Source organism: Neovison vison, chromosome 2 (assembly GCF_020171115.1).
Source record: "Neovison vison isolate M4711 chromosome 2, ASM_NN_V1, whole genome shotgun sequence".
In the NCBI taxonomy this organism is placed as follows: domain Eukaryota; kingdom Metazoa; phylum Chordata; class Mammalia; order Carnivora; family Mustelidae; genus Neogale; species Neogale vison.
The window spans coordinates 94,689,574-94,709,520 of NC_058092.1; the positions used below are offsets into that span (position 1 = coordinate 94,689,574).

Below are 19,947 nucleotides of genomic sequence, written 5' to 3' on the forward strand. Positions count from 1 at the left end.
CTTTGTTTATCAGAAATAGGCATGTTTGTTTGTTTTTTTATCAAGAAAATGCTGGTCTAAGGAAATACATCCCCTTTTATGGAAGAGAAGTCAATTTCTTCTGTTGAAAGGGGGTTTTTTCCCCTTCCAAGAAAAGGGCGGGGGGCCCAGGGGGAGAGAAAATGAAAAGAGGTGAGGACAAGGAAATGCTCTTGCTTACTGATATCCTTGGGCAATAAATACAGCTGGTGGGGGGCGGGAAGCATGGAGCTCGAAGAGAATTAGGCAGATTTTGCCGTGTAGTAATTTCGGTTTTGTTTGTTTTTGTGGCTTCTTTTCCCTTTAGGCTGTATCAGCTCTCCAAAGCTGGGAAGCTCTGTGTTCCGGCCATGAATGTCAATGACTCTGTTACCAAACAGAAGTTTGATAACTTGTACTGCTGCCGAGAGTCCATTTTGGATGGGTAGGTTGAAATGTATAGATATTCAGACTCCTAGGGGACAGGTTTGGGTTGGGTCGCAGTGTTATTCTGATACCACTCCTGGTCTTCTCCCGTGGTCTTCCCATTGTCTTCCTTTGGCGTTAAAGGTTCGTTAGAGGGGTTCATGTCATACTGGGCCCAGCCGGCTTCCAGCTGGAGTTCTCATGGGGCGTTGCCTCACACTTTTGCTTTTGTGCACAGGGACTGTGTCTGGGCTAATAATGTTTAAGTTGAGCCCTTATCTGTTTTCCACAGCCTGAAGAGGACCACAGATGTGATGTTTGGTGGGAAACAAGTGGTGGTGTGTGGCTATGGTGAGGTAAATAGCTGGGTCTCAGTGTCTTTTCATAGACTTTCTAGAAATGTGGAGTGAAGGCAATCCATGCTGTCAGTGTGGTCACTGACACAGGGTTAAAAACGCTTCGAGATAATGTATCTCAGTAGCAGAAGTGCTTTATTCAGAATTATGAATAGAGACGTACAAAATCCATAGAGTTTTCAGATCTCACCACACTGTCTTGTGGAACGGCCTGTTGGCAGCCACGCCCCTCCCTCCACCATGATAAAAGTTACCTTTCATGAGACTGACTTCAAGTGAACACGTGGCATTTTAGCCACACAAGTGACCTGGGACTGGAGTGAAGGGTGGGACCCGAATTGGTACATAGTTGATGATCCCTGAACTAGACTAGGTGAAGGAGACTGTTGTCATCAGTGACCCATGGAGGTTCTTGAACTGCTGGGGTGTCCTTGAGTTCGATGCATCTTAAATGAGAGTTAATCAGGTTTTTCTGGAATAAGCTATGAGAGGTTACAATTGCTCTTCCTTGGTCTTGTTTTCCTCATGGTAACACTTATCCGATCTCCCAGTTTCTTTCACTATTCCGAGCCCCAGCCCTTGCTGTGAAATATGAATGTCAGATCATCTCTCTGGCTGAGGGTCACAGCATAATCTGGATCTGTTTATGCTCTGCCTGGCTTGGAGCATCCCTGCAAGGGCTCACTAGAGCATTGGTGATCTCAGGGAGGTTAATTCCCATCTCCCGAATAGCCACATACCCCCTACCCATCCCTTAAATGACCTGACACCCCTACTTCTTTCTTATGCTCTGCAGGTGGGAAAGGGCTGCTGTGCTGCTCTCAAGGCCCTTGGAGCAATTGTCTACATCACAGAAATCGACCCCATCTGTGCTCTGCAGGCCTGGTAAGAACAGGATGGTAATACTGTTAGATTCATCCCTGGTACTTTTAGTGTTTCTGAGAGTTTATGATTGATTATATTAACCGTTCCTTGCAGAAATCTCTCTAAAGGAAGAGAAAGCTAGGAGGATGGCTCTTCCCTCCACTGTAAGCCCAGGGCACTCCTAGAGCTTCTTGGCATTTTCCCTTCCTGATTAGAATATCAGGGAGTCCAAAGAGGCCAGTGTGTAGCTTAGAACAGCTTGCCACTTACCCGTGAGATAGCACTGGACCCGACTTAAGAAGGGAATTTCACTGGTCTCATTTTGTGACCAGCCTCTGTGCCCCTGCCTCCTTGCTTTGCTCATTGTGTTCCTTCCTTTCCTTCCAGCATGGATGGGTTCAGGGTGGTAAAGCTAAATGAAGTCATCCGGCAAGTTGATGTCGTAATAACTTGCACGGGTAAGTATCAGTGCTTTGGTGTACATGGAGGACTGGTAACTCTGAGGCCAAATCTTGAAAGTGGTCTTTCAGATAAAGTAGGTGAGACCTGTGCTTGGTGTAAAAGTCTCAGAACCAGAATAAGCTATCGGAACCTTAACATGTTTTCCAGAACCAAGAGCCTTTTTTCTTGAAGGTGATTTATACTGTTGAATCTTAAAACCAAATCACTGAGTGTAAAAAGCTGTTACACAGTGTACTTGTTTCTCATAAAGGATGCATTCCCTTCAGTGCAGCAGGCGTCCTCTTTTCCCATGTCCTCACTGGAAGCCTGGTACCTTTGTCCCCCAGCATCTTTGGCTGCTCTCCTTTACCTTTAGGAAATAAGAATGTAGTGACACGGGAGCATTTGGACCGCATGAAAAACAGCTGTATCGTATGCAATATGGGGCACTCCAACACAGAAATTGACGTGGTAAGGTTTCCCTCATTGATTTGCTGCAAGGCCTTTTTCCCCTCCTTTCCACTATAGCTGCCATCACCTGTGCCATCTTCTTTTCAGACCAGCCTGCGCACTCCAGAGCTGACATGGGAGCGCGTGCGCTCTCAGGTGGACCATGTCATCTGGCCAGATGGCAAACGCGTTGTCCTCCTGGCAGAGGTACACACACAGGAGGGCAATGTCGTTAGATCCATGGCGGAGGAGGGGAGATAGGGAGAAAGCATTGGGCCCAGGTTTTCCTGAATTCCATCTCTGGATAGAGATCTAGTTCTTAAACTTTCTGGTCCCTAAAATAGAACCACTCAAAAAAAGATCTACCTTTTACCAAGTACTACACTATTTCCTGACTCCCGTGGCTGTTTCAGCTTGTCATACTCACACGGGCTTACGGGAGATAAGATAAAATCTAGAAGCCTGATGTGGAACTGTAATTCTTTCTGTACCGACTGAGTCCTGTCCTGCTCTGCTTCACTTGTATGACACTGGAATCAGACGGAGGGGGAGCACAGCTCACCCGGGGCTCTCTTACCTTTTCAGGGTCGTCTTCTCAACCTGAGCTGCTCCACAGTTCCCACCTTTGTTCTGTCCATCACAGCTACAACACAGGTATGTGGCCAAATGCCTGCCTCTCTTGCCCTGAGATTAGTGGAACCAGACCTAAGCCAGAGTTCAATGAGAGTGTGCCGTGCTTGGTTCTTTTCAACCTGTTTCAGGCCACAAGGGGCCAAGATGGGCTTTCTCAAGCGTAGAAAAGAGTCCTCAGGCAGAGTCAGTGTCTGTGCCCCTTTGAGTTGGCTATGTTAGTTGAGAAGGTAGGGTTCCAGCCTAGTTGTATTTAGTCTGTTCTTTTATTAGGAACTAAACAAAAACAGCAGCAAATCCTCTTATGATGTGTGGTGGTGTTTACTGCAGGCCAAGTCCTGGGTACTGTCATCATGATAGATCACTGTGGTACTTACCTCAAGACCCTGTTAGATTGTGTTGTATTTTTAGGTCCCTAAGAAGTGTTTTTGTGTCTTCTGACCCTCTTTTCCCAACTTAGGCTTTGGCACTGATAGAGCTGTATAATGCACCTGAGGGACGATACAAACAAGATGTATACCTGCTTCCTAAGAAAATGGGTGAGTGAGAAACAGTAGGAGCCTGTACCGAGCCCCAGATGTTTGCATGGTTTGGTAAAATGAAAGTATTGGATTTAGAGTCAGAGTTCTAATCTGCATCCTAGCATTTCATGGTTTCTGGGCGTCAGGACCAATTCTAATCTCCTCAATATCTTTATCAATAATGTGAGAGTAATAGTTACATTGTAGGATTGTAGTAAGAATTAGAGCTAATGAGTAAAAGTGCTTAGCATAGTGGTTTAAGGTAGATGTTCTTATTCTTAGTAGCCATATGGAGTTCAGTGAACTTCCCACCACCAGTGACTACAGCCTGTGACCAAGATGAGAGAAACAGAAACAATTCTAGGTTTTATCATCCATCTTCTGTAAATATGGAACCTCCTGATAATCTGGGGGACAGGATGTTGGCATACTACATCCTTTCTGGTTCTTTGCCCTTCTGGAATAGTGGCACCCACCTCCCAACTATAACTGGTCAGCCCCTCACGCCTTCTTTAAAGCTGAAAGACTCATTCTCATCTCCTCCAACCAGCTTATCTCAGATTATTTTTTTTCTTTAATTCGTATTCATAAAAGAAAAGCCTGGGAAGTTTTATCTATGGAAGAGTAATCAGTTTGCATCAACTGCCTTAGAAATCAGTGATCCTAAGATTTGAGGCCTTTATGGGTATTACTCTAAAGAAATCGTAATGATACAAAGCACTTTTGAGCTATTGGTATCTACTTTGTTTCATAGTTTGAATGTAATTCAGTTAAGGAAGTTGCTACAGGAAGGTGAGAGTCATGTAGCATGTTAGCCACTGGGCTAAAGCCAAAAGCTTTGCCAGAGAAGGATGGGGAGGTACAAGTCTACCCCATTTTGTCACCCTAGCAAATGGCTTTCCAAATGCATTCTGGATATACAGAGAGAAGTACCCTCCCAGAAAGGCAACTTTGAGGGTTCTTTAAGCAAATATTTCAAGTTACAGGTGCTTTCACAGTGATTCCATTCCTTGTCCTCCTCAAAAAGCTTCAGATGAAAATAGGGGGAGGGTGTGCCCTGAGAGGCAGATTGAAACGGAGTGAGCTCCCCTGCCACTGTGTTCTTCCTAGATGAGTACGTTGCCAGCTTGCACCTGCCATCATTTGATGCCCACCTGACAGAGCTGACAGATGACCAAGCAAAATATCTGGGACTCAACAAAAATGGGCCATTCAAACCCAATTATTACAGGTAACTTGGGGGAAAACAAGTGAGATATTCTTTTACCCAATATTAAACAAAGCATGTTAACCAGCTTTCTTAAATAAAGTGGTGTGCCTGATTTTGAAGAGTACCAGAACTCTGCTCCAGACTAACATGGTAGCAAAGAAATTGTATATCTAGTAGTAGATGTAAGGGGTGAGGGTTTTCTAGAATTTTGAAGCAGGAAGCTTGGCCTCACCCCCAGAGATTCTAATACAGTTGGTCTGGCATGTTGCCCAGACTTACTTTGTAAAAGCTCCCTGGATTAATGTATAGACAGGGTTAAAAACCACTGGCTTATATTATCAGGGAGCAGGAAATGAAACCAGAGATGGCATTGCCAGAAGCCCCATGGAAGCAGAGGGAAGAATGATCCATGAGGAATGGCTGTAGGGATCCCGCCAGGGCCGGGAGAGACCCTCTGTTTCTGATTTTTCTCTTGGATCTCTCGTGGAAGACCCAAGTGCTAACTAAGCAGTCTCTTCCTTTACAGATACTAATGGACCATGTTACCAAGGACCAGTCCACGTGTACCACACAACTCTAAAAGAAATATTTTTTAAGATAATGTTTATTTTCTTCTTATTCCTTTCCTGTTGATTTTTTTTTTTTCTGTAATTTCATTTTCGTCTTCTTCATCTCATTGTCCAAGTTCTGCAGACCACACAGGAACTTGCTTCATGGCTCTTTAGATGAAACTGAGGTTCAAGGTTCCTCACCCTAGTCACTAAAGAAGGATTTTACTCTCCCAGCCCAGAAAGGTGATTCTTTCTTTCCCATTTCTGGGGACTTTAGTCTTAATTGGGTACCTTATTAACAGGAAATGCTAAGGTACCTTCTTTGTTGAATAATCTGCAATGTCTAAATTGCCTTAAAAGAGCCCATTTCTTAGCTGCTGAAATCAGTGCTCTTTCACTTTGTCAGAGGAGCAGGGATGGCACCCACTAGCCAGGTAGGTTAGATGTTAGGTGGTGCATGCTCATTTCTCCAGGTGTTCCAAGCCCTGTTTCCTGTGTGCAGGCGGTGTGTCTGGTTCAGAGATGTGTACTGTTAAGATCCAGTTGGTCCACTTGGATTTAGTACAACCCTTCCTCCACTCCCACCAGACCTTCTCATTTTTTCAAGTTTTTAACCAGACTGCACTCTATTAAGTTTAATTTTGTCCCCTGGCATTGATTTCCGTTGTACAAAAAAAAAAAAAAAAAAAGAGAGAGAGAGAGAGAGAAAGAAAAAAAAGGTAAGATAAATGTTGAGTGTTAACACTGAGGAACTGCTTGGGTGATTAGTCATTCCCAGTTTCTCTTTTGAACCTTTGGAGCTGAGAATGCAGAGTTGAGTCTGGAGAAAACTGGCCTCAAACTCTGATAAGTCCCTCTGTTTCTAGCCCTTAGTTTATAGCTTCAATGAACTGGGGCCATAAAGGCAAATTCTGTCAGCTCTGCCCCATACAGCTTGTGCTGAAGGCGAATTTCTTGAGCCATTACTCAGTCTAAAACACTGAGCTCTATCTTTAGGATTTATCCTTTAGGAGCAAATTTCTGGTCAGCTGTGCTTCTGCAACCTAAAATATTTAAAGGGAGGTAGATGTGAATGGGAGGGAAAGGATAAATTGGGCCAGAGTGAGGGAAATGTAGTTCCATATAACTGGTCTGGGACTTTAGGCCCCATGTATAACGTTAGTTTTACAGAAGTGGTACCTCTTTTAATTGACACGTGTCACAAAAAGTTTATGAACCAAGATCTTAAGGGGCAGAGAAGGTAATCAGTGTGTCCTGGCTCATGCTCGGAAAGAATCCCTAGAAAGGCCCTCAAAGATTGGAGAGGTATGTATTCCCATGCCATGCACCCTGCTTACCAGCATTTCTGCATGGTCCGATGAGCTTTATGCTCACGAGCTTTAAGTATATAATTATCCAGGATTCTAAATCTTCAACTTGTTCTAGATGGTGATCCTTCAAAGTTGGGTCAGGCATTAGTGCTGGGTACTAACAATGTTCATTTCTCTGTTGCCGTTGATCAGAGAGACAGACATAAAAACATAAGAAAGGAAAGCTTTCACTCTGCGGCCTTCTAGCAGAGTCTTGCCAAAACATTTTTCCTTTTCCTCTCCCGGTTCTCCCCTCCCCAGCCCCTTCCCACTTCTTTTCAGTGTGACCATGCTTTCTTCTCTGTAGATGCTAAGGGTTCAAGCCCTTTTTCCCAGGGCATTGAACCAGCCAATCAGAATACCCCATCCTGGAGGGGCGGTAACCTGGCCAACAGTGGTATCCATGACATCAGCTCTGCTGGAGGCAAGGGGCTCAGGTCCTGCTGCCCTCTGGCCTGCCCCCTGCTCCCAATCTATTACTGTGTCCATAGGAATAATAGGTAAGGGCTCCATCTCTGTCAAGCCATGTAACAAAGGGCAGTGTGGGAAAATGTCTGGCATCAGAGGGAGCATGTGGAGAGCAACTCGGGAAGAACAAGTTTATTTTGTATTGAATGATTTTTAATGAATGCAATATTAATCCTTGCAGATGAGCAATAATCATTAAAGTCAATTAAAATGATAAGACCTTATTGGGATTCTGTGTCATTCTTGCCTGAACAGCAGAACGTCATTAGAACTTGTTTTCTAGGGTGGGATGAGTCAGAGGTCAGTCAGCAGTCTCTAACAGATGTGCTGAGGACCTGGTACGGAGAGGAACAGGCTGGATGCAGAGTTTTTCCCGAGTACCTTAAGTTGTGTGTGCCTGCTCTGTGCCAAAGCACTTGCACTCAGAATTTCTTCAAGAAACAAATCTGCAAGGAACCTGGCCGGCTCAGTAGGTGGAGTGTGCAGTTCTTAATCTCAGGGCTGGGAATTTGAGCCTTGTGTTGGGTGTGGAGATTACTTAAAAATAAAATCTAGAAAAGAAAAACCTGAAACTTCAGGGCCCCTCACTTGCATAGTCCCCCTTCAAGACCCCGTACCTAATTCTTTTCCTTAAAGAATGTCTCCGGGGTGCCTGGATGGCTCAGTCAGTTAAGCGGCTGACTCTTGGTTTCAGCTCAGGTCATGATCTCAGGGTCATGAGATCGAGCCCCACGTTGGGTTCTGTGCTTACCATGGAGTCTTCTTGAGATTCTCTCCCTCACCCTCTGCCACTCCCCACTGCTTGCTTGCTTGCTCTCAAATAAATAAATCTTAAAAAAAAAAAGAATGTCTCCAAAATTAGGAAAGCTTCAGCCCCTCCCACAACTGTATCCAACTCTGGAGTTGTCCCCTGTTTTCTGATGTAACAATATATCTATTAATAATACTCAAAAGTAATACCTTTTCTGTTTTGTTAAATTGGTCCCAGATGATGTTTATGATTTCTGTGCAGACTGGTAAAATGAGTGTTTTTAATGCTGGGAGGCTTTATCCATGCACATAAATCCAGATTTAAGATAAACTTCATATTGCCTAATTAGAGATTTAAACTTTAACTGTCTCAGGAGTCTCTTTGATAACTTTTAAGATTATAAAAAGTTGCCTCTTGTGGTGGGAAAATACCACGTGTTTGTGCATGCGCAAACACTCCCTAGCTCTGTCAACTAAATGAGCCTTGGAGCAGTCTCATTCCCCTGATACAATGTACACATCTAGCATCCAGATTTAGGCATTACATTCTCCACTTAAAGGAACCAGGACTGTTTGGAGAAAGGGCTGATTCCATGGCTGGGCAGGAAAAGTACACGATGAGCCAGAAAGAAGGAAGGTAGTTAAAAAGTGATGGGAGCATGTCAAAAGGACACAGAAGCCAGCTTTAAAGGAATTGGCAAATCTGAGACAACCTGACATCAAAATAAGGGCTTATAAATCATTAAATAAAAGTGCAACTGTAAGTTTATGCTGATTATGAATGAATGGTTAAATAAGGAATTGGCTATGTACATAGTTTCAAAGTACCTTCCTATAAAATAGTATAAGGGGGAAAGGAATAGTTTTAAACTAGAGAAGCTGGCAGACCACCTTAATTGAACAAAATAAAAATCAGTAATGGGGGTCGCCTGAGTGGCTCGGTGGGTTAAAGTGTCTGCCTTCCGATCGGGTCATGATCTCAGGGTCCTTTGATGGAGCCCCACATCGGGCTCTCTGCGCAGCGGGGAGCCTGTTCTCCCTCTCTCTGTCTGCATCTCTGTCTACTTGTGAGCTCTCTGTCAAATAAATAAATAAAATCTTTTAAAAAAAAATCAGTAATGGGAGGATTCTCACCTCCCATTTCAATCCTCCACCCCTGGAATGCATTGAAAAGGAACAGCATCCCTCTGTGATATTTCTGCCAAAGATGTAAAATCTGAATGTAATCATGAGGAAGCATCAGACAAATCCAAATCGTTTTACAAAATTACTGGCCTATAGTCAGGCTTCCAAAGTGCCAAGGTCACCAAAGGCAAAGAATGACCAAAAAACTGCAGAGACTAATAAAACAACTAAATAAACTGAACTGGATCATTTTTACTGTAAACATTACTGGGACAACTGGTGAAACCTGAAAGGAGGCCAAGGACTAGGTAGTGGGAACTTCTTTTGATTTCCTGATGTTAACAACTGAACTGTTGTTTATAGAGTGTCCTTGTTTGGAGGAAATAAGGACTCAAATATTAGGGGGTGATGTGTCATCAGGAAAATGACTCATTCCCAGACAGGCTAGGAAATGTTATTTGTAATGTACTTGCTACTATTTTGTAAGTTTTATTGCAAAGTTAAAGAATTTTAATTTAAAAAAAAAAAAAAAGAACTTCAATGAGAGTTCAAGGACACCTCTCCCCCCAAAAATCACACTTTAATTTCATCAATTGAGAAAAGTTTTTTAATTCTATTGGCTCTATTTAGGAACATCTTAGACCAGATAATAAAGTTTAAAACTCCTGGGTTAGCAAAGGAAAAGAAATTGACAAAGAAATAGTATTTTACCTGTCTACACAAAACCGTATTTCACTGATAAATCCCAGTGAAGGTAATACACAGACCCGGACAGTTCAACAAAAGTGTGGACATCCCTGTGTGGGCTCAGCGTGGTGTAACCGCTCCAGAGTGCTCCCTGGACAAAGTCTTAGCTGCCAAATAACTTTGAATGAGGAAAAATTTCAGAGAAATGTGTGAGTTTCCAAAGAGCATAGAACAAGAATTGACATCAGTACTTAACCTGCTAACTGCGTGCAAAACTCGGTTAGAGCAGGGGTCAGTAAGTGAGCCAAACCTGGCCCACTGCCTGTGGTAGTTCAGCTCACAAGCTAAAGAATGGTTTTCACATTTTTAAATGTCTTTTTAAACCGTGACTGCTATTTTGTGACACATGAAAATGACATGAAATTCAAATTTCAGTGTCCATGAATGAAGTTTTATACACAGGCACACTTACTTATGTGATGTGTATGACTCCTTTCACGATGGCAGTTCAGTAGGTGCACCAAAGAGCTCACAAAGTGCAAAGTATTTACCGGCCTTTTACGGAAAGAGTTGCTGACCACAGGCATAAAGGTGGTGTGATAGGTACAAAGGGGAAGATGCGTTGAAAGGCTTTGCATTTGCATTCTATTAGGTAAGAAGAGGGAGTCTGAGAGCAGAAGTTGACAGAATGAAAGCACTGAAACGTAATGGATATTAAACAGAGTATTCTAGTCGGCTAGCAGATCCACAATCCATCTGCATCCTGGCCAGGATTCCCTTTGGTACTAGGAAATCTCAGCAAACTGATAAAGCAACTTAAAAATTAACTTGGGGAAGATAATTTGTGATTCCAGTCTGGAGTGTGTGAGTGAGTAATCAATTTAGACTTAGTAATCAGTTTTAAATTGCAATCATTTCTCTCTATATGGTATTGGAAACTATATATATACTACAGGAACTTTTAATAGTATTTTGTTTTGAGTTTGGTTGGCCAGATAATTAAAGTACTCTGAAAAGGAAATCGAATATATTAAATACAAAAATGCAATAGGAAATGTTTAAAGGAGTTTGTTTATAAATTGGATATTCAAATTTCCCCTAATTAAAAGTAATTAACATTTGTTAGCTTTATAAATATAAGATCTAGAAACCGAACTTTAAAAAGCTGATGTAGGGGCCCCTGGGTGGCTCAGTGGGTTAAGCCGCTGCCTTCGGCTCAGGTCATGATCTCAGGGTCCTGGGATCGAGTCCCGAGTCGGGCTCTCTGCTCAGCGGGGAGCCTGCTACCCTCTCTCTCTCTCTGCCTGCCTCTCTGCCTACTTGTGATCTCTCTCTGTCAAATAAATAAATAAAATCTTTAAAAATAAATAAAATTTTTTTAAAAAGCTGATGTAATGTTTTTGTTACTTCAGTAAATTGAACATTAATTTTTTTGACTGAAGTGATGTCTTCTCTGCCCATACAGCAGCCCTTGAAGACATTTAAGAAATGTCCTCTAGGGACGCCTGGGTGGCTCAGTTGGTTAAGCAGCTGCCTTCAGCTCAGGTCATGATCCCAGCGTCCTGGGATCGAGTCCCGCATCGGGCTCCTTGCTCGGCAGGGAGCCTGCTTCTCCCTCTACCTCTGCCTGCCATTCTGTCCGCCTGTGCTCGCTCTCTCTCCCTCTCTCTCTGATAAATAAATAAATAAAATCTTTAAAAAAAAAAAAAAAACTTAAAAAAAAAAAAAAAAAAAAAGAAATGTCCTCTAAAAAGAATTTTTCTTCTGAATTGTGGGCCAGAGGATGAGTCTCTGATGAGGCTTTTCCTTCTCCTCTGGCCCTCCTGTGGTGTGGTTCTCCACTGCAACCACCAGAGGGCGAGTTTTCCCACATTGTCTGGTTATCCCAAGTTGTCTCTGGCCAAGGAAAGATAATGAGCTGTAGCTCCGAGTTCCCTTCTCAGCAACCCCTGTGTTTTGAGGTTGAGAGTATTTCAGATTTTTAGGAAATACACAAATACACAGTATATCATGTAATACCTACTGGGGCTGTGAGGCAGCATTCCATAAACAAATGTGTTGCTATTTCTTCAATTAAATTTTAATGCACAGAATAAGGGATAAAGACTATCAGTAGCCTCCCATCAGTTCAGATCAGGTTTCGCTGCCACATTGATTTGTGCCAAACTTCAGGGAAAAACTGTTTTAAGATTTATCTGGCAGAGAGAGAGAGCGTGCATGAGCACAGGAACAGGGGGGGACAGCAGACAGGGAGAAGCAGGCTCCTCGCTGAGCAGGGAGCCTGATGGTGGGGCTCGATCCCTGGGATCATGACCTGAGCTGAACCAAGGCAGACGCTTAACCGACCAAGCCACCCAGGCATCCCAAGGAAAAACTTTTTGATAGAATTTGTTTAAATTTTGGACTTGTGGATAATGGTCTGTGGCTCTGGAATATTAAGAGGAACACACAGTGTTTGCTGTAACTGGCTCCATGCTAAAGGCGTTCCACAATTAGCATACTTGGTCTTCACAATAACCCCGTAAGACAGTAGTACCTACTACTATTCTCCCCATGGTACAAATGGGGAAATTGAGACAGGGAGGTGAAATAACTTGCCCAAGGATACACAAATCCCAAGCTGGTGGAGCTGGAAGTAACCCAGACAGTCTGTCTCCAGGGTCCATGCGTAACAAACACGAGCCAATACGGCTTATAGGAAAGAGGCTCATACCAGGTTTCTAGTATGAGTCACATATGGGGCTGGTTAAAAATATAGATTCCCAATCCTGTCCCAGGCCCATTGAAACAAACTTAGGGCCAGGAGGAAATCAAGCATCTCGAGTATTAGGGCAGTTGATAGGTAGACCTAGGATTTGACCTTCATGCTTTCTGGCTCCCTGAGGCCTTTCTTCTGAGTCACCTTGAAGCTCCTCAAGGGTACCTGGAGGCAGTTTCCTTGTGGTTCTCATTTCTTAAAAAAGATCCTTTCAGCAGAAGAAACGGCCTGGCCATGAAGCCCCACGCCGCAGATGCCATGACTTTGCAGATGTTTCCTGAATAGCAAGCCCCGGTCACCTAGGGAATCTGCTGTCTCCGGGGGCACAGAATACTTGCTTCCCAGAGCCAGAGCCAAACTGGGTCAAAGTCACCCACTCCTGGGGCCCCACAGATCCCCTGATGACCCATTGGGCCCTTGTGCTCTGCATTGGGTTGTCAATCACAGAAGTTCACACACATAATCTACCCACCCCACTGTTTCCTTGCACAAACACCAAGTGAAAGGGGCATTCTCTTCAATGATTCCCTTGCCTTTGTATTTCTTTCTGGGAAAAATGCTTCTGAAGGGCCACTTAGAGGTGTCTTCCTGTCAAGGAAAGTGTGACAAGGAGCTTGAACTGGACAAATACAGGCTTGCAACTCTCCCGAGAGTCAACTGAGCACAGCCTTCCCTGAGGGGCACTAGCTCTTACAGCTTGCTTTCAGGCAAATCTGTGGACAGAGGGGATAGCTGTGCGTGAATATTCTTCCAAGCAAAGATGGCTTTGTATCAGATCTAATGGTAAGATAAAGAAGGGTATTCTCTTTCTCTGTCACACATACAATGGGGAACAACCATTTGTGTGGCTTTTTCCTATCTCTGCTGTGGGCTTACTAATGTGTGCGCTTTGGCTGTTGGATAGTGCTCTGTGTGTCTGTTAGCTCTAGTTGGTTTATTGTTTTAAGTCCTCTCTTTCCTTGCTTACCTTCTGTCTGGTTCTATCCATTATCATGAGTGCGGTATTGAAGTCTCCAACTGTTATTGTATAACTATCCATTTCTCCCTTCAATTCTATCGGTGTTTGCTTCATATATTTCGACGGTCTTCATTAGATGCCATACATGTTTATAATTATTAGAGCTTTGTGCTGTTTTGAGCCTATTCTTATTACATAAACCCTCCTTTGGGGTGCCTGAATGGCTTAGTCAGTTAAGCTACTGACTCTCGGTTTCAGCTCAGGTCGTGATTGCAGGGTGGTGAGACGGAGTCCTGTGTCGGGCTCTGCATTCAGCATGGAGTCTGCTTAAGATGCTCTTTTCCTCTCCCTCTGCCCCTGCCCTCATGCTCACACTTGTGCACACTCTCTCAAGTAAATAAATAAATCTTTATAAATAAGTGAATAAATGAATGAGTAAATAAATAAAATCAAATGATATTAATATGGCCACCTCTGCTCTCTCCTGGCGACTATTGCTTGGAATATCTTTTTCGATCCTCCCCTTTCCACTTGATAGTGCCTTTGGATCTCAAGTGAGTCTTCCAGATAGCATGTGTTTGCCCATTTTGCCAATCTTTGTCTTTTGAATGGCAAGTTAAATTTATTACACTTAATTACTTATCAAGAGGGACTTACTCCTGGCATAGTGCTATTTGTATTCCATATGTCCTGAAATTTTTGTCTCTCATTTCCTGCATTACTGTCTTCTTTTGTGTTTAGTTTATTTTTTGTAGTGAGTTGTTTAAATTCCTTTCCCATTTCCTTTTGTGTATATTATACAGCTATTTTCTTTGTGGTTCCCATGGGATTACATTTAAGATTCTAAATTTATAATGCTCTCGTTTGAATTTATACCTTTATAACATACAAAAACTCTGCTCCTTTATAGCTCTGTCCTTACCCCTTTTGATTGCTGATGTTACAAAATATCATCTTTATACATTGTGTGCCCCAAAACAAATGAATAATTCTTTTAAATTCACTATTCTCCTAAATTATATAGAAAACAAAGTGTGGAGTCACAAACCGAAGATACAGTAATACTAGTTTTCACACTAACAGTCTTTTTCTTTAAACGTATCAGTCTCACGCAGAAAACTAAAGGTACAGTTACAAGTCTTTGTGGGATGGGTAATTGCTATGGTGTCTAACAGCTGAAATTGATCAAAGTGAAGGTAATTTACTCTCCAGGTCTTCCCTGCAGAGCCTTCAGCAAACTTCAGAGTTCCAAAACAGTTAAGGCAGACACATTCTGACAGTACAATTGTCCACTAAATGGGGAGACAGATTTCCTGGTGCTTCTTACTCTGCCTTCTTCCTAGAATCCTTCTCCTTCTTCAGGTCAAGCTGTCAGGTAAGACCACCGCCCTGGCCAACAGCTTTGACCATAACCTCATGAGAGACCTTGACAAAGACGCTCTGCTTGTACAAACTGCAGTCAGCCTCCTCTGAGCCCTTTCCTTGGTGAGGCCTTGACCTTGGCTCCCTGTCCTTGCCGGGCCTGCATAGCCCAAGTATAATAAGAATTCTACTAAGTAAGTTTAGCAAGAATCTCCTCACCCTTGGTGCCTCCTCTTAGTAATATCTTTTTTTTCATCCCACTTGTTGGCTACAAATTCCCAGCAGTCTTTGCTGGATTTGGAGTTAAGCCCAAGCTTTCTCACCTAGGGATAGTCCTGATGCCTATTACAAGAGTCTGGACTGAAGTCTTCCTTACCACGTTAACAGGTGCTAGAACAATTTATGCTTTAACATCCTGAGCTAGAGGCACTCAGCAAAGCCACCCCCGGATTGCTGACCCACAGAAACGATGAGATAATAACTATTTGTTATTTTGATCCTTAAATGTGAGGCTGGCTTGTTATGCAGAACTAGAAACTAAGGTATGGTGTGTCCTGGGGACGGTGACCCGCTGCTCAAACTCTCCTTTCGGGGATGGGGCTTTCATAATTCTGGTGCCCGAAGTGTTGGATGCTTAGCAGTTGCAGTTTCCAGAAGTCCTTCTCCAGTCAAGAGAGCTCCCTTAGCTTAAAAATACACCCCTCGCCCATGCAGTCTGGCAGCTGAGGATTCATCCATGCAGGAATAGAAAGGTCTGACTCCTTGGCCTCCAATGCGGGACAACTCCGCTCTCCAGGGCCTTGAAGGGTCCACCGAGATCGCTATGGCAACCGCGTCACAGTTCAACTTCTCCCTCCCCCAGTCCTGGTGCTCTCACCTGCCTAAGGGGGTTTTTACCAGGGTCAGTCTCCAACACACCTGCCAGATGCAGATCTCTGCCTCAGAGCTTGCTTTCGGGGAAGCTGGTCTCAGATAGGATGTGACCTTTAGCAAATACTTCACCTCTCTTTATCCCGGTTTATCCCAGCAAACAACAGCCCAGAGGCGTTGGTGTGAGGATTAAATGAGTTTAGGTCCTTGGCACGGTGCCTGGCATAAACTAAGGATATATACATAGTTGCTGTTATTATTATTACTGTTATCTATAGAAAGAAGACTCCAAGCTCCCTGCTCCCATCACTTCAACAAACCAGCTAGTGCCAAGGTCTTGAAGTAGCAGCAAACTTGACCTGCTAGAGAGATAGAGCCTGGGGCGGAGGGCAAGAGGCAAGGGGCATGAGGGCCAGAGGAGGAGAGCGGCAGGAGATGAGGTCAGAGAAACAGGCAGGGCCCTCTGGGGGCCCACGTGAGCCTTGGATGTTAGGGTAAAGAGTTAGGATTTAAAAAAAAAAAAAAAGAGGATTTAAATCTAAGGGAGGTGGGGGGCACCTGGATGACTCAGTGGGTTAGGCCTCTGCCTCCGGCTCAAGACATAATTGCAGGGTCCTGGGATTGAGCCCCGCATCAGGCTCTCTTCTCAGCAGGGAGCCTGCTTCCCCCACCACCCCCACCTTCCTCTCTGCCTGCTTGTGATCTCTCTCTCTCTGTCAAATAAATAAATAAAATCTTTAAAAAAATAAAAATAATAAAAAAAAATAAATCTAAGGGAAGTGGGAAGCCATGGGAGCTTGGGAGCAAGTCAGTTATACAAGTTGCTTTGGGGTTCTAAAAGCCCAGCCTGGGAGCACCTGGGTGGCTCAGTTGATTGGGTGTGCGTCTGCCTCGGCTCAGGTCATGATCCTGGGGTCTTGGGATCGAGGCCCGAGTCAGGCTGCCTGCTCAGCGGGGAGTCAGCTTCTTCCTCTCCCTCTGCCCCTCCTCTCCAGTCATGTTCTCTATCAAATAAATAAATAAAATATTTTTAAAATAATAATAAAAGCCCAGCCTGGCTTGCTGGTAGAGTCAGGCAAACAGCAGGGAGGGAAGGAAGGCAGACTATAGTAGTGATGTTCATGAAATGGGAGCGTGGGGACACTTTGGGTGGGAGAGCCACTGGTAGGTACAGGTACAAGGTGAAGCAGGGAGGAGTTAAGGGTGTGTCCTAGGTCTTGGCTTGTGAAAAGTGGACGGGGTTGGGAACATCATCTATCCAGAGAAGGAAAAACAAGAGAAGAGCCAGTTTGCAAAAAGGGAGGGAGAATTCAGAGTTCTGTCTGTAACGTGCTAAGTTTGAAATGCCTGTTAGACATCTGAGTGAGATGTCAAATCAGCCATCAGATGTATGTTTGGGTCCTCTCTTGACTAAGCCATCAAGTAGGTAAGAAGGCTAGGACAGAGTTAAGCTGCTTGATTCCTTTGGAAGACAGGATTAATGTTATTTGCTCTATTAACTAACTAACTAACTAACTAACTGTCACATTATCCACTTTTTCTTCTTCTCATGGCCATTAGTGGAGAAAATGCCACACAGCACTACAACTAGAGGTTTAGACCTGGCCCACAGATGCTCTACAAGTCACAACTTTAATATTGAGCATTTCAGGGACTGGTAATAACCTGATCAAGGCTAAGATGGAAAGTGCCTCCCGGCATGCAGTTAGGTGTGTATGGATGTGAAGCATCTTGCCTGGTAGATAACACCATGAAGGCACATAGTTTGTGCTGACTTCCTACTACGGAGCCCACCCAGGACCACCACCATGTTCTTGGCAACCCCCCCACTCCCCCGCAATGCTGTAACAGCTTGAATATGCAATTCGCCTTCCTCCAGTCTCTGGAACCAAAACTACTTGTGGTGAAAGAAGTGCCTTCTCACCTTAGGCTTCACCTCTTGGCCATAATATTCTTTTTCTTTTAAAGATTTTATTTGAGAGAAAAACAAAGGCAGAGACAGAGTGAGTATGGGCAGGGCGAAGGGCGAGGGGGGCGGAGGGAGAGGGAGCAGCAGACTCTCCACTGAGAAGGGAACCTGACATGGGGTTCAGTCCCAGGACCCTGAGCTCACGACCTCAACCGAAGGCAGACGCTTAACCAACCGAGCCACCCAGGTGCCCCAAAATTCTTTTTTAAAAAACGCTTTATAAAAACAAAACAAAACAAAACGCTTCATAGTTTTCAGAATGATTTCACATAAATGAGTTCATTTGATCTATAGCCTCATAGGACAGATGGGATTATCACCATTTTACAGATGAGGAAAGAAGGAAGTCTTAACCATTCCCCAAAGTGTCATTAAAAGTTCTTTTTAATATTAAACACAAATATTCCTGGCTTCTGTATATTCAATTTTATCCATGCCCTCATTTTTAGTTAGTCATTTTCTTGTTGGCTATTCCTCAAATTAGGTTGGTTCCAACTTTACACAATTGAAAATACCACTGGCATCATCATACATATATCTTTGTCTAAGTCTTTGTTTCTTTAGGATCTATTACTAGAAGTGGAATTACTGAACTAAAACCTTAAATCCTCCCTATCCTGAATGGAGTTGAAACAGTACAGGATACTTAAAGCTCTATTTTGCCCCCACCCCCACTCCCCCAGGTGATAAGAGCTGTGGTAGGTCAGTCTTAGAACTTGGCCAAACTGGTAAGCAAAACTAGAGAGGTGTTATGTTTTGGGTTTTGTGGGACCTGCTGGTTTTATCCAAGAAGACTTGCTGCATTAGTCCTTTTCTTGAAAATTCCTTAGTTTTTCCTATCACCTTGGCCTCGCCCAGCTTGGATGAAATGCTAATTTACAAAGTAGACTACTGGATTTGAGAAGAAATGGGCAAAGGACAGGATCATCAGTAGAAGTAAGTAGCAACATAGTGGCTTTAGATTTGTTCATTAGTTTACAACAAAGACTTTGAAAGCACTTACTGGTTGGGTGATGGAAATTTCGCCGAAGTTGCCTCATTGGGACTTTCTGAGAATTGAGCTGGAGTAGCCAAGATGGAGCTCTGGAGAGACAAAGATGGAGGAAATGTCTTTAAGGACTTCAAAGTATAGTAACAGGTAATTATCAAACATTACCTCTAAGAAGTTTAATGGGCATCTCAAAACAGAAATCTTGATCTTCCTAAACCTGTTTTTCTTTCTCCCAGACTTCCCTATTTAATTTTATTTATTTTTTTAAAGATTTATTTTATTTATTTATTTGACGGACAGAGATCAGAAGTTGGCGAGAGGCAGGCAGAGAGAGAGGAGGAAGCAGGTTCCCCACAGAGCAGAGAGCCCGACTCGGGGCTTGATCCCAGGACCCTGGGATCATGACCCGAGCGGAAGGCAGCGGCCCAATCCACTGAGCCACCCAGGCGCCCCTCCTATTTTAATAAGCAATACAATCACTCATCTAGTTTCTCCAGCCAAAATCTACTCCACTCTATTCTGCCAGGAGGATTCCAGCCTTTCACTAAATCCTGTTGAATCTACCTACATGGTATAGAAATATCTTAACTCCATCCTCGTGCAAGCATCGTCATTGTCACATGAAGTGTCCTAACCTGCCTACCCTCTTCCACTCTCAATTCTCCAATCCCTTCTCCAAAACGCAGTCACATTGGTCTTGTAAACATCAGACCATGTCAGCTCCCTGGGTTAACACCCTCTGATGGTTTTCTTTTTCACTAAGAATAAAATTCCAATTTTTTTTTCATGCCCTTCACGGCTCTAAATTTATTTGTCTGGGGGATGATCTAGCCCTAACCTCTTCCTGTTCTTTCCCTGGCTCACTCACCTGCCAACCAACTTCAGGTCCCTTTGCTTAAGCTGCTCATTGGCAGTTTGCAGGATTCTCACTTCTTCAGAACTCATTTAAAATCGTACTTTCAGGCTCACCTCCCTGGGCATCCGACCTAACATAGCCAGGTGTCCCATCACCACTGCCACTTCCTAATCCCTTACACTTCCTTTTGTTTCTTCTCAACACTTAGCTTTCTAGTAGCTTATCGCTCATCGCGTCTCTCTCCCACTCGGTATTATGTTAGGTACCATTAGCGCAGGAACTTGATTTGTTCCTCATTCATTCGCACTGCCTGGAAGCACAGACACATTTATTGTTTGTTGAATGAATGATGAATGCA

At 43.6% G+C, this 19,947-nt stretch overlaps 1 protein-coding gene and 1 long non-coding RNA gene across 4 annotated transcripts in view; one reads left to right on the forward strand and one right to left on the reverse strand.

Annotated features, from left to right (window-relative positions):
- AHCYL1 (adenosylhomocysteinase like 1) overlaps window positions 1-7,487 on the forward strand; it is a 38,009-nt gene extending 30,522 nt beyond the window's left edge. For 2 of the 3 annotated variants that reach the window (XM_044238866.1, XM_044238869.1), the window contains exons 8-17: window positions 326-442; window positions 716-779; window positions 1,576-1,664; window positions 2,031-2,101; window positions 2,461-2,555; window positions 2,643-2,741; window positions 3,120-3,188; window positions 3,625-3,703; window positions 4,796-4,916; window positions 5,422-7,487. In XM_044238866.1, the coding sequence (XP_044094801.1) occupies window positions 326-442; window positions 716-779; window positions 1,576-1,664; window positions 2,031-2,101; window positions 2,461-2,555; window positions 2,643-2,741; window positions 3,120-3,188; window positions 3,625-3,703; window positions 4,796-4,916; window positions 5,422-5,428 (811 nt within the window). In that variant the 3' untranslated portion in view covers window positions 5,429-7,487. Of the gene's footprint in view, window positions 1-325; window positions 443-715; window positions 780-1,575; window positions 1,665-2,030; window positions 2,102-2,460; window positions 2,556-2,642; window positions 2,742-3,119; window positions 3,189-3,624; window positions 3,704-4,795; window positions 4,921-5,421 lie in introns of those variants that run through there. The other variant, XM_044238867.1, reaches the window with a different exon arrangement.
- The window catches only part of LOC122900304, a 32,019-nt gene extending 12,195 nt beyond the window's left edge, over window positions 1-19,824 (reverse strand). Inside the window, exons 1-2 of the long non-coding RNA XR_006383212.1 lie at window positions 19,602-19,824; window positions 18,746-18,825 (exon numbers count right to left, since the gene is read on the reverse strand). This is a non-coding gene — a long non-coding RNA (uncharacterized LOC122900304). The remainder of the gene's footprint in view (window positions 1-18,745; window positions 18,826-19,601) is intronic.
- Between the last annotated feature and the right edge of the window lie 123 nt (window positions 19,825-19,947).